Raw genomic sequence first — 16,849 nt, 5'->3', positions numbered from 1 at the left:
GGAATAAATATAATAAACTAAAGCATTGGAACTATCTCAACAAAAAGTAAACTCTAAAGAAAAATGCAGTGTTGTGTTAATACGTTAATTAAAAACAATTTGGATTCTGAATTTTGAAATTATTTTCTCTTAAAAAGCTTCCAAACACACGAATGAAATGAGAAGCTACATCTACTCGATAAAGGTCTGTAAAGGGAGAATTCATAAAACATGATGTTTTTGCTGGTTGCCTGCAGCAAGCAATTCGTTGAAGCATTACATAACCTAAAACGATAAGTTATTTACACGTAGAGATGGAAAAAAATTGCAGAAAATTGAACAATTATATAATAACTGCCTTACCTAATCCATTGAGATTATTTAACTACCATACTACTGAAACGGCCATTATTTAAGAAACATGATAAATCACAAATGCTAAAATAAATAAATAAATAAATAAAAATGTGAAAGCAAACATCGAATCAAACTTTTTAAAAAAGGTCTTGGGCTTAGAAATGAGCCAAGCCCATCATAATAGAAGCCGAAGTGTGCTTGTCATTTTCCTTTAGCAGAACTCTACTCACGCGCCTTTTTTAAATTTAGTGTGGGCTCACATTTTTGTTGGTTTATTAAATCATTTCTGTCTTCTCTCTGTCTTCTCTAAGTTCAAATAGCAGAACTCCTTTATGTTTTTGTATTTTTCTTCTTAATGTTTATTTAAACGTGTAAAGTCGAAAATTTTATTAATTTTAGATTTTTTCTAAACTTATTTACATTAAATTTTTAATTTATATATAATTTTTAATTATTTACATTTAAATAAAAAATAAATTTAACTTTTATTTAAATGAAAAAAGTTTAAGTAAAAATAAATATGATTCTAAATAAGAAATAAATAAATATTTTTAAAATATCTCTTCCAACTATATTTGTTTGTTAAATTAAAAAATTTTGAATATCTTTTGTTTTAATTTACAAAAAAAATTAAATAAATTTTTAAAATTTTTTTAATTTATAAAATGAATAAGACACTATTATATTTAAATATTTGTATTCACATTTATTCAATTTTTTTTTTAAGGGAAACAAAAGCTGATATTCCATCCATCAGATCATGCGGTGCAGGCAGAGACTCTTCAAAGCAAGCTGAAGCCGGCTGGCGAAGTCCAACCAACGAACCTGATTCCCATCATCTCCATTCTCCAATAAAGCCAGCCACTGTGCTCTTTTTCGCTTTCTATTTATTCTCCTTATTTACTATTCATTAAAAAATAAAAAAAATCAAACTCAAATGAATTAAATTAAATTTATCAATATTTGTTATTTATGGCTGCTTCTGGTCCTATATACACGGCGAACTCGCCGATCCCTGTTGATCTGTTCGTCTCCAAGAAATATCCCGGCCTTACACGTGGCGATATCGGGTTCGCTGATTCATCCGGTGACGTTATTTACAGAGTCAATCGTACTCAGCATCAGTCAAAATCAAATTCATCACAACGGAGGAAAAGAGTGGTGGTTGTTGATTCAGCGGGAAATCCTCTCATTTCCGTCTATCGCCAAGACGTAAAGACTTTCTCTTTCCTTTTCTCTCTCATTTTTTTCATTAAATTTTAATTTTTTAAAATTATCAAATTAGTCCCTATAGTTTGTCGAAGTAGTAAATAGGTATTTAAATTTATTTGTTGTCACAAATCAGTATACTCCTCTCATTCGAGTAATGATAGGTATAAAATATTTTAAATTTTTTTCTAATTCATAGTAATTCGATACAAAATTCAAGTGGATTAATTATATTTTTTTTATCAATTAATCATGAATACCACATTATTTAGCCTTATTTTTTAAATGACAAATTTGTAATGGTTAGCATTACACTTATTATTTACAAAGTTGGAAGATGGGACAAATTATTAAAAAGAAAAAGGTAAATTTGTAGACTAGTTTGTTACTTCTGGTGAACTGTAGAGATCAATTTGATAATTTCACCGCTTAAAGTTCACCTGAAGAGGAAATAAATGACGTTATTTTAGCCAAAGGGTTCTGCTCTTCTGCTTATTGTCTGTTCACTGTTCCAAATAACATTATTATCTTATTTATTTATTCATAATATATTGCCTTTTAATTAAAGATTAGTATTTTTGAGTAATGAGAGTGTAAGACATGCGATCATTGATAACCGTGCTTATTTTCTGTTCCTATAAATTTTTGACAATGCCTCTGAGTATAGTTGGCTTTGTTTGTCTTTATATAAAAGTGTGATAATCTTTTATGGGTGATAGTTGGTTCAATTGGTAAAATATAACCCTTTGAGCATGATTTTGTCCCTTTGCGGCAATGCTTTAAAAAAAAATATATTTATTAAATTTGGTGAAATTGGAATGTTTGGTTATTGCCAAAGATGTGTAGTTTGGATTTTGATTGCATTTTGATGTCCTATTATTGTGATTGGCCAATAGTACCTCAAAAGCTACAGTATTTGGCAAACATTTGTTACTGTGGTGTAGAAGTTGAGTTGATTTTTATCTCACATATAAATATGATGAACTACTTATAATATCTTTACTAATTCTGTCAAAATTATTATTTAAGAGCTATGTTTACCACCATAGCACCTCAATACTAAACGGACCCTCAGACCATTGTGTGTTTATATAAACTAAAGACATGAAATGATTGACTTGCTCTCCTGTTTCATGCTTAAGTAGGCCTGTCCATGCATCTGAATTTGTTTCTTTTTGTAAGACTTCACTGATTCTAATATAATTGTCATTTATTTTTTCAGAGTAAACCACAAGTAATGTGATTTCTTTCCTGGTTGTAGAAGGGATTGTGGCAAGGTTTTAAGGGAGATGATGGTGAGGAGAAGGAGCTGATATTCAAAGTGAACAGGACAATGAAAACACTTACAAGAACTGAGTTTGAGGTATTCCTTGTCGATGAAAACTCTGAAGACTCAGCCTCTCATTTCACAATGAAAGGCAGCCCTTTTCAAAAATCTTGCACCATCTATAGAGGCAATTCCATAATCGCTCAGGTATGATCAACGTTTTATAACATTACGTTATACGAATTTGGCCATGTTGAATGAGAAAACCTAAACCTGCAGTAGTGCCAATATTTCCAAAATTATTCCATTTTTTTCATTTCTCTTGCTGTTTGATTTCCATACACATTTGAAGTAGCTTGATTTGATGAAACATCATTCAAGCATGAGAATTGAATTTTTCAGACTATGTCATGGTTGGTGGGATAAAATGAAACTGAAACTGAATTATAAAGTTTTCAAGTCAAGAGCAACAAAACATGGTTTTTCTATGTTGAACAGGCTACAACTGCTGAAACAGATGGACTTTTTTTCCTTTTTTTTACTTGTGGCTTTTGCCCCTTTGTTGTTGGTCTTTCAAATTGAACCCCGTAAATGCCTTGATGGTTTGGTCTTTGTTCTGCTAATTACTTAGAACAAATAGATCTGTCTAAAGCCTAATCAGATTAATTTCTCAGTGGATGCTTTTTATTCTTTCATCCTTTGTGCAAGCTTATTAGCAAAATTAACTTTCCTTCATGATAGAGATTTTATACCATAAATTAGGATGGTAAATTGATATTATGGGTTAAATGTTCCGAACCTTGAGCTAATGTATAGTTTGTTCTCTCACTGTCCTTGTCATGTATTATTTATCAAAATAAATCTCATTGTTGTCGCTGATCAATTTGATGCAGACTAGTCTCATGTACAAGCTTCAGCAGATTTATGTGAGAAGAAATAAATTTCGACTAACCATTTTTCCCACGTCTATTGAACCTGCTGTAATTGTGGCTTTGGTGGTTATTTTCTTAGACTAATAAAATTATTTCATCATTCCTTTCTCCTGGTCTCCATATGCACACCAGCGAGAAAGGAAATGTATCTGCTTTTGTATTGTATTTTGCCATTTCAAATTTTGCAATGCTCTGAAGGCTCATATTCGTTCCATGTATCTAGCTGAGCTCTGTGTATTGGGTGGGGGTCTCAAACTTGCAATAAGTTCAAGTTTGGGTAAAATATGAGTTAGCTTCATAGACTTATCGCGTATCAAGTAGTCCCTTGCATTATGATTTAAGCCAAAAAAGCTGTTCGGAAGGTGGAACAAGTGCAAATTTTGGACCTAATTGACAATTGAATTGGAAAATGAAGAAACCAGTGAATTTTACTAGGAATATGTATTTTTAAAATGTCAATATGTTAGGGTTCCATCCATAAGTTGTAGAAAGGCAATTTAATTACTACCTAAGGGTTAGTTTGGTAATGTTGTAACTTTTAGAATAACTGCGATTATCTGTATTATAGAAATAATCATCTATTAAAATAAGTTAAACATTTAGTAAAATTTATTTTTAAAAGTGTTGTAAATTTTAAAAATAATAGTATATATTTAGTAAATTTTATTGTTAAACTGTTGTAAAAATAAATGTAAATAACTGAATTTGATATAATGTTGGATGAAATTTATTGATACATTTATAAACATGTATATAAAATATTTTTTATTGTGTATATGTAATAATTGATAGCTACAATAAATATTTTATATTATTAATTTTTTTTTATTTTGTTAGCTGAATATAATTGTTAATAATAATAATCTTTAAAGTTAATGATTTTATTTCCTAATTAATAAGAGTAATTTTAGATTTTTATAATATATATGATAATATATATAGAATTGTATTAAGTATAAAATTGATTTTCAAAATCAAATTTTGAAAACTATTCTTTTTTTCTTCTTAAAATTTGCTATAAGATGAAGTGATTTTATAAAAATTAATTTTTAAAAACAATTACTAAATAGTAAAATTAGTTTTTTTGTTTTTTAAAAGTAAATTTTGAGCATTCCAAAAACAATTCCAATTGGGTTCTAGGTATCTTTTTGGGGCCAGAATCGTGCAAGGGAAATTTACAAGAATAGTCTTAAAACTTTTGCCATTTTTGAATTTAACCCACTTAATTTTTTTTCTATCATAACTAGCCAAAAATCTTATTTTTTGGACTAAATTACCCTCATCATTTTCATTAAATTTACAAATGCATGCCACTCGATAAAATCTAATACAACTATATGCTCTCAACTATAAACAACTTAACAAACATTCATCACTTTCAACAAATTTCATCACTTTCAATAAATTAGGAAATTTACAAAAATAGCTAAAAACATTAAGCGTTTTTCAACTTTAACCCCCCAACGTTTTTTCTATCATAACTAGCCAAACACCCTATTCTTGGACTACATTACCCTCATCACTTTCATCAAATTTACAAAGGCATGCCACTTTTTCCTTTTCAATTCCAGCAATTCCAGCACTTCCACTACTTTTCTCTTTTCAACTTAACAAATTTCATCACCCAACAAACTCCATCACTCTCAATAAATTAACAAATTTCATCAAACAAGCATTACATAATTGAAGATATAATTATCAATTGGAGAGCTTCTTAAGGTTAGTTTATACTCTTACCATAACCTAAACTTTTAATCTATTGATTTTATCATTTGAGTTCGAAATTGAAGTGAGTTTTTATAGCAAACGTTGTTATTTTTCATTAACAAAACAATGTGACTTGTTAAAGTAGTTAGTTTGAGTTGAGAAATGAAAATCAATAATTGAAAACCCTGAAAAATCGAGCAAAATATAAGCCCAGAACAAGTGAGACAGGCACCTGTCCCACTTGCCTGTCTCACCAAAATATGTGCGACAGGCAAGTGGGACAGGCACCTGTCACACATATAAACCCACTGGTTTTATGTGAGACAGGCAAGTGGGACAAACTCATGTCTCACTTGTTCCCACTGGTTTTATGTGAGACAGGCGCTTGTCTCACTTGTTCCCACTGGTTTTATGTGAGACAGGCACATGTCCCACTGCATGTCTCACTAAATTTGAGCTATTTTCCAAAAGTAATAACTTGGGCTACATGTGTCCGTTTTAGACGTATAATATATCGTTTCGAAGCTTACGATGAGACGAAGAAAATCCAAAATTGTATACTTCATTTCATCCACATAAATGTACTGTATATTCACTTTACTAGGTTTTGTAGTGTGGAATCTTATATCTTTTGTTTTTTTTTTATAATTTTTAGGTTTAATGGATTCCGTTGTACTTCAATTATGTTATGACGGTTGGTGAGAGACGTTAGCAAATGGTTGTACGGAGTACGTGAATGCGAAGAATACAACATTTTTAGTTCGGAAAGATTGTACGTTTGAGCAATTTCTAGCAATGGTGTATGAAGTTTTACAGATAAATCCTAATGAATATAGTTTGACGATGAAGACAACTTTGAGGTCTAGTAACACAATGTATCGTGCATGTTCACTACCTATGGACAAATTTAATGATGAAATGGTTAATGTTGTACTACACATGGCCTCTGATGTGGTCAATTATGGATGTCTCCCTATATTTGTCACTACATATCCTCGAGTTCCAGCTGAAAATCCTGAGCCATTTGTGGAAAGTGAAACTTCGTTTAGAGCAAACGAGACTGTCCCCGATATTGAGGAAGAGGTGTTACCACAATAAATATTGTTCCAGCAACATTATTCACCAGTCAACGAAAACAATGACATTATTGATGATAATGACATTACGTTAGCGAATGTTAAAGAAAATGTGTTACCATTAGGGACATCGTTAGAGCAACATTACTCTCCATTTCACAATAATGAGTTCCGCAGTTATGATGATCCTGATTATGACACCAACAACACAGAAGCTGCTAATGCTTGTTTGGAACCGTTCAATAGTGTGCAAGGCATGAACTCCAATACTGAAGTTAATGATAGGGGCATTGGTAATTCTGATATTTCCATCAATAATGAGGATGAGCATCAGTATGATATTCCTATTAACAATAAAGACAACCGACCTATTCCTCCGATGGCCCGTTCGAGGAGGAGGACAACAGTTAATCCCCTGGTGAGCCTTGCTCCAATTTTGCCTTCAAACTTGGTTGCTCCAGACTTAGTTAGAAGCTGTAATTCTACTGACATTGGTGTGGGAAAGTTGTTCGCTGAGAAGAATGAGTTAATACTGGAATTGCGCAAAGTGGCCTTGCGGGAAAAGTTTGATTTCAAGATTGCACGGTCCACAACGACACGCTTTGAGGCTCACTATTCTTCGAAATCATGTAATTGGTGTCTTTGCGCAACGAGAGGTTCAGATGAGCAGAATGTTCCTTGGGTAGTGAGAAGAGTTGACAATGTTCATACGTGCTCTAATGAGGTTTTGCCTAGTGGCCACCGTCAAGTTAGGAGTCGGGTTGTTGGCCATCTTATCGCGGATAAATTTATTCAGGATAAATGGATATACACGTTGAATGACATTAGAGCAGACATGCAGCAAGAATACGGGGTCCAGTTAACATATCAGCAAGCATATTGGGCTAAAGAAGTCGGTCTTGAAATAGTACGAGGGAACCTTGTTGAGTCATACAACTTACTTCCCAAATACTCTCACATTTTGACCAAAGCGAATGAGGGCATAGTGACGCACCTCCAGCCGGATGGAGATAATAATTTCTTATACTACTTTGTTGCGCTTGGATCTTCCATTAAGGGCTTCACACAGTACATTACGCCTGTGATCGCTGTAGATAGCACTCATTTAAAGGGGCTATATCGTGGAAGCATGTTTGTAGCAACATGTCTAGATGGCAATAATCAACTGTATTCGTTAGCTATTAGGGTCATGAATTCAAAAAACAATAATGCTTGGGAATGATTTATGACGAAGTTACACGGAGTGATCGACGATAGGCTAGAGTTAGTATTTATCTCTGATCGATGCACTGCCATCAAGAGAGCCATTTTAAAAGCATTTTACACTGCTGCTCATGGAGTTTGTTTTTACCATGTCAAAGGCAATATTAAATCGAAATTCAGGATGTCTAAAGCTATTTGGGATCAATTCGAGCCAGCCTTTATTAATGCAGCAAAGGCATATAGACACGAAGAATTTAAAAGACAACTTGAAGGGTTGTAGATGCTCCACTCAGGCGCGGTTGATTACTTAGAGAATAATATGGGTACGTGTAATTGGGCAAGGTCTGAATTTGAAGGTAGGAGATACAGCATACTTACCACCAACATTGCAGAAAGCGTGAATTCTTTAATGAGGGAACCGCAAAAATTTCTTTATGATAGAAAAATTGTGGCTGAATCGATGAGCACTCGGCTAACGACGTGGGCAGATGAGATAGTCGGCGAAAGGAGAATTTTGGCCGAAAGAATGACCGTTCGGCCTGTGTCTCAGCATCGATTTCATGTTTTGGGTGGAGGTATGAAGGAAGGGATAGTTGACATTCATGAAAGAACTTGCTCCTGTAGAGTATTCCAACTCGATCAGCTTGTTTGTGCGCATGCAATTGCTGCTTGTCTGACCGCCTGTGTGGATTACATAAGTCTTTGCACTGATTATTACTCTAAAGATTCATTGGTCATGGTATATGCAGAACCAGTGGAGCCGGTTGGTGACATGACAGATTGGGACATTCTAGAAGAAATTCAGGAAATCAGAGTTAACCCACCGATCGAAGCACCGCCACCTGGTCGTCGTCTAGAGTTAAGAATTCCTTCTATCGGTGAGGATGTTAACCGAAGAACTGTGAGATGCGGTCGATGCAACCAACCAAGTCATAACCGCAAGAGTTGTAAAAATTCCATTGTGTCGAATCCAAACTGACTGTATCATTGTAACTAATTATGGATTCTGAACTCTTATTATAATTTATTTTACAATCATATGTAATGAGGTATATTATTTTATGTTCATTTGCATAATGAGTACTAAAGTAGATCAACAATTACTTATAGCTAAATATATGAATATATCAAAAGTTTATATCTATTAGAAAAACAATCTACATCTATACATCAAGTCTGAACACAATACAATGACTTACAAGGCAATATCGCCTGTGAATATATCTATAACAATTTTCTTCCTGAAGTAATGCCTGTGGCTACTATCAAAATCAAGTTTTAGCCCGAACATCAAATACATTGTAAACATCAACATAAATACACCGTAATCACCACTTCCAGGTTCTTGTTGGGGCACATCCTTAACGATTCTTACTTTCCAAGGGTTGGCACTCTGCAGCTCAGGTTGAATGTTGTAGAATCCAACATCTTGAAGCCATTGAGGGAAGACGACCTGAAAAGGTTTGAATTTACGCAAATATGTTTTGTCATCACGAAAGGTAACCAACGAGTCGTAAATCTGCACCCTCTTCGCGCATAGGTCCACTCAAGCTAGTACTTAATGATCGCCGCCCAAATTCACAGGGATGAATATCTACATAAAAAAAATGCTAAATTAGTATATTTAATACACAATTACCATAAGATTGAGTGACAATTCTTACCATATTGACGTCCGTAAACAGTTTGGACATGATATCTTCCTGCCCATCGATATAGTAGTTCAAATTACTGCCATATTTTAATGAATGGACATCACAACTACCATTGTTCTATAATTGTTTTAGGAACACCTATTACACGATGAGTAGAAAATTAATAATATTTCGAGATATTTAAAACATCGAAATTATAGTTAATGATTATAGAGTTCGTAAACATGCCCAAAAGTATATATCTGTATGCGTGACATGCTGCGGTAGTGCATTTGAAAACTGCCGTTGCTTCTCGCTGATCGAGCGGTAATACGTGTGAATATGCCGTGAAGGGATTAAACTAAGAAAATTTAGAACATAATCCATGCCAGCGGGAATATGAACAATATTGTAATGTACTGACCATTAAACACACTTACCTCGTCACCAAGCCACCCCATCGAAGCATTGCGCATGAGTATTTCAAAGTAATTTCGGGACTATTGGATGGGCCGATCCACAAAAAATTTACCGGCAAACCACTGATCAAACTCCTCATATAGCCTTGAATCTTCTAGTCCCCTAAGCAGATTTATATCCACACTCGATCTTTCATCAATTTCATAGTTCGTAATGTTGAGTGCGAGTAGAGGCCTCACATTCCTAACTCTCTTGAAAGGAGGAATGAAGTAAGGACTGCCAAAGATATACGACGGTTGGTACGGACGGCCAAACTTACTAACGCCGGAAGGTGCCTCCGTGAATATCTGTACATTGTCACCACTTATGTCCCCATATAGACTGTACAACGACATGGGGGTGTGCTCGTCGTCATTACCAGCATCAGTATGTGTACCGTAGCCAGCATCAACGTTCGGTCCAGAGCCATTTAAGGCCTGTTGTTTTGAGGAGATGAACATATTAAAATAATTTCGGGTTTGAAATCATAATAACATAACAAAAGCATATGAAACTTGCTCACTGTGTGCGAAGGGCCAAATGGAGAATCACCGTACGCGCCCTTTGAAGAACTCGCGCCAAACGAAGCCATAAACCTCATGACCGCTTCTCTATATTGTTGTGCTTCTCTGCGTTCTGCCAAAAGTTCTGACTTCAGTTCGTTAATGGAACTGTGTCCAGCATGAAGTTCCGACCTCAACTCGTGAATGGAAGACTCTATTTTGTCCAGTCGTTGAACGAAATAATCATTGCGGAACTTAGTCCTTGCCTATTATTACAAAATAAGAAAGTAATGACAAAGTGTTGAAATTAGGTATATGTGATGAAACAAAATGTTCAGGACGATAGAAGTTACCTTCGGCTCATTTCTGTCATCTGAATCGTGTGCGGATTCATAATGGTCGTCGGCAGCACAGTCATCCTCAACAAGACTCTGTTGCAGTCCTATTTGGTTCTTGGTGTCATGATCCGCCTCGTTTGGCCTTGTAATGGATGGTGCGTTGATTGAAGGCTGGTGCTGCACCAATTAAAATAGAAAATAGTAAATACAAAAATCACAAACATATAAATGACTTTGCATTCGGTTTTCAATGATACTGTAAAGGATACCCACATTACGAACCCAACTTGGGAAATATGGCACGTAATCCTCGACACTCTTCTAATAATTTGTGGCTCTCTCCTTTGCTTCCGGTTTGAGGGTTTGGAAAATGGTGTCATCTTGTCGTAAAGAATACTAAATTTTCTATTAGTATAACCATCTATTATTTAACAGCGATATATAGATATACATATAAATGACTTACAAGACGCTCATTAAGGTATGAATAGATTTCGCCGAAGTTTATATTTGAAGAAGCCACGGGCTTCCATCGCACGATCTAAGGACCATTCCTCCTAATTTTCACCACCCACTGTGATGGTAGTCCTCCAATTGCTTCAAAAATCCATGCCTTCAACAAGGAAAGATGTGAAGTAAAAAAACGTGTCATTTAAATAATTATTATAACAAAACTAAGTTATAAAAAAAAATTCTTCACTCACATGCACTGCAGACGTAAAGCCTTAAAAATTGTTTTTCTCAATTCTATGCAATGGATTTTCTGTGCTTGCCCTCTTAAATTTATTGGCTTTACCGTTCAATGCATTATCAATGCTTTTATATATTGTTTCCCATGACAAAGACCCCACGGACAACTTCGAAAGTGATTTATGTCATCTACCTCATTAAGCAACTTGAAATTGATTTGACAATGATCTTTTCTTCCGTTTAGCACTCTATCAACAAAGTAAAACATGGCAATTTTTAGCGAATCGGTGTCATCCATAGTCTTGAAGTGTAAGTTCATAAATATTTCCTCGAACTGGCCAAGATTTATATCGCGATTCCTGCCTCCAAAGTACCTTTTAAGTAATCGATGACTTGTTTTATGCTTCGTCAGGAAGACATTTTTGCCATAACAAAGTCCCGTTACTAGACACCACTCTCCAATCGATAGCCGTATCAAATGGTCGCCAACTTGAAACCATAACTCATTCTTTTCATTTCCAGCGCCATGGGACACTTGCCGAAGCAATATATTGTGTACAATTACGCCACTGAACGAATAGCTTCGGCACTGTAGGAAATGCCCAAATATATTGTCTTTGAACAGTTGCAACTGTTGCGTTGTTAATTTTTCCTGGATGGCATTAACAACGACATCTAATTTGCACATACCCGTGATACTCCCGGGAAAGTGATCAGCATAAGGTATCTTCATCATTCCCGATTCTTTTGTTGGTCCGGGTGGGTTATGCAATGCTATTTTTTATTTTCCCATTTATCTAGTATAAGTTAAAAGTATTATATGTTAATAAATTATGAACAAAAACACAAAAAAAGGCAGCACCAAACATCACGCTGTCTCTTGGTGCGACAGGCACCAAGAGGCAGCACCAAGCTCGTTGCCTCTTGGTGCGACGGGGTGCCTATCGCACCAAGAGGCTGCGCCAAGTGCGCGCGAGTTGCGAGCAGGCTGGCACTCATCTCGCGCGAGACCGTGCCTGTCGCCACGCGAGATGCGCGCGACACGCTCATCCCGCGAGCGAGGATGGGCATGCTGCGTGCATCTCGCGTGCGACAGGCGCGGTCTCACGCCAGATGCGCATGCCATGCGCATCTCGCGTAGACAGTCGCGGCCTCGCGGGTGCGAGATGCGCATGCCGCGGGCATCTCGCATGCGACAGCCACGGCTTCGCGCGCGGGATGCTCCCCTTCACTTCCCTTTCCCTTCCATTTCTCTTCCCTTTCTCTTTCCTTCCCTTTCCCACATGCATCTCACCCACCACCGCCATTAAACACCAACAACAACAACAACAACAACAACCCAAACAACAACTACAACAACAACCCAAACAACAACAACAACAACAACAACAACAACAACATCAACAACAACAACAACAACATCATCAACAACAACAACAACAACAACAACGGCAATAACAACTCACCTAGGGTTTCCAATTTTTGTCTTTGATTTTGGATATCGCCGAAGATTTTCAACGTGATTTAGCTTGTTTCAGCCGCCGACAACTTCCTCCACTGCCGATCTACACCGCCGACGATGTATACGGGATTTCGGTGATGAAATTTTGTGTGAGAGGGGGAAGAATTTGCTTAAGGGAAACGTGAGAATGAGGAGGGCAATTTTGTCCATAATTTGGTGATTTGGCTAATGTTGATAAAAAAAATTGGGGGGGTTAAAGTTGAAAAATGCTTAATTTTTTTGGCTATTTTTGTAAATTTTCCCAATAAATCAACAAATTCTATCAAACAAACATTGCATAATTGAAAATATTAAAATTAATTTATGCTCTTACACAATATAAACCTTTAATCTATTGATTTTATCAACTAAGTTCGAAATTAAAGTGGGTTTTGTTGCAAATGTTATTATTTTTCATTCATAAAACAATGTGATTTCTTAAAGTACTTAGTTTGAGTTGAGTAATGAAGAAAAATCATTGAAAACACAAAAAAATCGACAAAAAATGAAGCCTTGAATAAATGAGACATGCAATGGGACATGTGCCAACTATGACATAAATGTTGTAGAAATTGAAAACACTAAGTTTTGGGTTTAGTTTATAAAGAAACTATATGATCAGATAAGCTGCAAATGGTGAGGGTTTGTACTTTATAAGTAATAGACAAAAAGATATATTGAATGCACTAGATATGACTTTTCTTTAAGCTATGAGAAGGCATTGTTACGGGCACATATATGCAAACTTCAAGTAAAAATTTCTAGGAATCTTACTTAAAAAAGAATTTTGGGTAGCATATAGAAATAGAAACCAAATGGATTTCAACAGCTTTATCATTGAACTTAATAATAGTAGCCATGCTGCTTCCAGGTGACTATTACAAATTCCTTTGAGATGTTGGGCCAAACATTGCTTCCCTATACAAACTAATTACTCACATATCACAAATAATATGGCCGGGTCCATCAATAATTAGATAAGTAACTTCAAAGGTATGCCAATAGTAAGAATTCTTGAGGAGATTAGAAAGAAGATTATGATCTTCGTATATAAAAGACATGAGCCGGTAAAAACATGGCAAATGAGCTGCCTCCACTTGTTAAGAGGAGAGTATTAGAAGCAATGGCTGAATCGAGAGCATTATCTATTATATTTGGGTACAACAAATCCTTTGAAGTCATATGTCCATCCTCTGTTGAAGAAAATTGCATTCAAGAATGCCTATCATCACTACTCATATCTTGTGCTAGAAGAAAGTAGATGGTCATTACTCTTGCATAATAACTTATTGCCACCAATTATTATTAGAGATGTTGGTAAGCCCCAAACTAAGGGTAAAAAAGATGATGATGAAAAACAACTATTTTAAAAGAAATAAAGCTATGGGGTGTTTTATTGAAGAACTAATACATAATCTAATTATCTATATGTAGGATCAATGAGAGATATCCAGCTTTAAGAATAAAGATGCTATCACAGCTAGTCTTATTATAGCACTTAGAACAGTGTCTATGAAAATAGTAAGCACTTTGTGTCTAGTTTATTTTGAAATTAATGCATATGTAAAGTTTAATTACACCACCGGTTTGTTTTACTTGTGTTGTAGTTCCAAAAAATGTGTTACATTTTAATTTATTTTCTTTGATCATGAAGGACAACTTACTCAAGATGACCAATGTTGAGTTAAAGCATCCAATGACATTAGAAACGTCGTTTTATAATTATCGAATAAAAATACCAAACGTCAAGCTAATCTTTTCTAAGAAATTCTTTTAAGGGATTAGTTAAGTGACAACATTGCTATGAAAAGATGTTGTAACATCTTTTTATCACTTAGGCGTAGATATAGGTAAGCGTTTTTGTACATTTTGTGGTTGTGTGGTACATACAAACTCACACTCTTACTGAGGCCATGTATGCCTTATTTGTTTTTGTCATATCCAGTTAATATTATAGTTGATGACTTGTTGAGACTCTAAATATTGGCTACTGTTATTTGTATTACTGATGGAATTCAGTCATTAATGACATATGATGCTCTTAATATTGCTCAAATGCATACGAATTTAAAAATTAAATAGCCAAAAATTATAGGTTTTACCTTGTTTTATTACTCAATTCCTTCTTTATTTTAGTTTGTTGATTATGAATTGAATATTTTATGGCATTGAAGAATTAGTTTAAGTAGGGACTTGTGTTCTTGTTGTGATACTATCAATTTGAAAAAGTAGTATGATTAGATGTATGCATATTAAGCATCTAAAAACTCAAATTATTTCATAACATTTTAAATTCATCATTATTTTCAAAATATAAAGGCCTTGTACCTAAAGGAAAATGATCTTAAGAAAATGTTGTTTTTCAAATTTATGGACTAAATTGAAAAAAGTTTTACAAACTTTGAAATCAACAAATATTGTTTAAAATCCTAGTGAGGGCTTATTTGAAAAGTTTTATAACATTTTAGGCCAATATAAAATTTTGAAAGTTTTAAGGCTAAACTATAAATTTAGAAAATATGAAAAATTGGGTTGGTGGCAAACCAATAACTTCTTGAAATGTTCTGGAGTCCAAATGATGAACCAATAATTTTCTGTAATATTCTGGAGTCCAAATGGTGAATCAATAGTTTTTATTAGTGAACTAATAATTTTCTTAAACATTTCGGAGTTCAAACAACGAGCATATAATTTTTTCGCGGTGTTCTGATCAGGCCAAAATTTCAAATTTATTTTACTACCTTGATTTCAAACATTGGATTACACATGCATTATATTTCTTTTCCATAAGTATATTATATAATAAAAATACTAGATTTTGCACTATAATGCATTTTTCATACCTAGTATTTCTTAGGCATATTGGGTAATTTTTAAAAACCTCTACTGAGGTTTGAGGTTGTTGTAAGTAGATGACCAAGATTGTTTCATTCGTAAAAAATCCTTTACCATCAATTAAATTTTTCATTGACCGTTAGTTAACTTTAAAAAGAGAATATTGTCTCTTGTGACAGTTTATAGACTGACACAATTAAAAAAAAAAAGTTGAGATTCTTGGCGCAAAAAAATCACAATTCTATTTTTTTGACATTTTTGCTCTTGCAAATTCTAAAGATTTACAATGTCATAACTAACTAAAATGACTATTTTATCCTCTTTAAATTATTGATATTTCCTTAAAATCCTAAAAAAGATAAAATTACAAACTTAAAAAGAATATATAATTATTTTGCATTATGATCGTTGGCTCTTAGTACCTATTTAAAAGCTTGTATATCAATTTAAAGCTCACATACAATTCTTAAATAAACAGTTTGCATTTCTTATCTTAATGGCTTCTGGATGCACAAATGAAGTAAGTAGTAGCAGGAATAACAGAAGCATCACAAGGTGTAGAGATCTAAGCCAAATGGAAATATGATGAAGTTCACCAAACAAGAAAACAAACAAGAAGTGTGGATGCAAAGTTTGTGCTGCTATGTTCATATCAGAGTTCAAAGATAATCCTAACTAGTTATTCTACTGTTGCCCTTTCAATTAATATGGCTATTTGAGGTGGAGGTATACATTACTAATTGATCTCAATAATGTTGCATTGCCTGAAGGCTTTAGAGTGGATAGAGTCCACAAAGGCAATGTTGCAAATGCATGTGATGCTTGAAGACATTCTAAAAGGGGTTGCTGAGGTTAAGAGAATGGTGAACAAGTCTAAAACTAGTGGACTGAAATCTAATGTAATGAAGGTAATAATGTGTGGTAATGTCATTTTTCTAACTCTATGTGCTATTGTGTTCTTTTGTGGCCTTAAAGTGAATAAGTTGTGTGTATGTAGAGAAGGTGCATTAGAGGTCAAAAAGCTCACATCTGATTCGATTCGACATAAAGGTTCGTGCTTGTGGGTCACCGGCGAAACTCACTGCGATATATTATGGACAATAAGGATGGTCATTTGCTTAAACAAGAAGTAAAATAGCTTTGCAGAAATGAAGATTAG

At 34.4% G+C, this 16,849-nt stretch overlaps 2 protein-coding genes across 2 annotated transcripts; both read left to right on the top strand.

Moving 5' to 3' along the window:
• Positions 1 to 1,048: 1,048 nt before the first annotated feature.
• LOC102623494 (protein LURP-one-related 7) lies at positions 1,049 to 3,962 on the top strand. Its single transcript, XM_006468074.4, has 3 exons — positions 1,049 to 1,548; positions 2,807 to 3,019; positions 3,706 to 3,962. The coding sequence occupies exons 1-3, from the start codon at positions 1,309 to 1,311 to the stop codon at positions 3,826 to 3,828; spliced, it is 576 nt and encodes a 191-aa protein (XP_006468137.2). The 5' UTR covers positions 1,049 to 1,308; the 3' UTR covers positions 3,829 to 3,962.
• Positions 3,963 to 8,049: 4,087 nt separating this feature from the next.
• Positions 8,050 to 8,709, top strand: LOC127898864 (uncharacterized). The gene has a single exon (XM_052431361.1). The coding sequence runs from the start codon at positions 8,050 to 8,052 to the stop codon at positions 8,707 to 8,709; it is 660 nt and encodes a 219-aa protein (XP_052287321.1).
• Positions 8,710 to 16,849: the final 8,140 nt, after the last annotated feature.

This window comes from Citrus sinensis, chromosome 7, assembly GCF_022201045.2.
Source record: "Citrus sinensis cultivar Valencia sweet orange chromosome 7, DVS_A1.0, whole genome shotgun sequence".
Classification (NCBI taxonomy): Eukaryota; Viridiplantae; Streptophyta; class Magnoliopsida; order Sapindales; family Rutaceae; genus Citrus; species Citrus sinensis.
The sequence above is the reverse complement of the archived record's forward strand: the minus strand, read 5'-3'. Positions and strand labels throughout refer to the sequence as shown.

Coding starts and splice junctions, on each gene's coding strand:
- LOC102623494 (XM_006468074.4), top strand. CDS start 1,309: ATGGCTGCTTCTGGTCCTATATACACGGCGAACTCGCCGATCCCTGTT. Junction 1,549..2,806: donor TTTCCGTCTATCGCCAAGAC/GTAAAGACTTTC, acceptor TCCTGGTTGTAG/AAGGGATTGTGGCAAGGTTT. Junction 3,020..3,705: donor GCAATTCCATAATCGCTCAG/GTATGATCAACG, acceptor AATTTGATGCAG/ACTAGTCTCATGTACAAGCT.
- LOC127898864 (XM_052431361.1), top strand. CDS start 8,050: ATGGGTACGTGTAATTGGGCAAGGTCTGAATTTGAAGGTAGGAGATAC.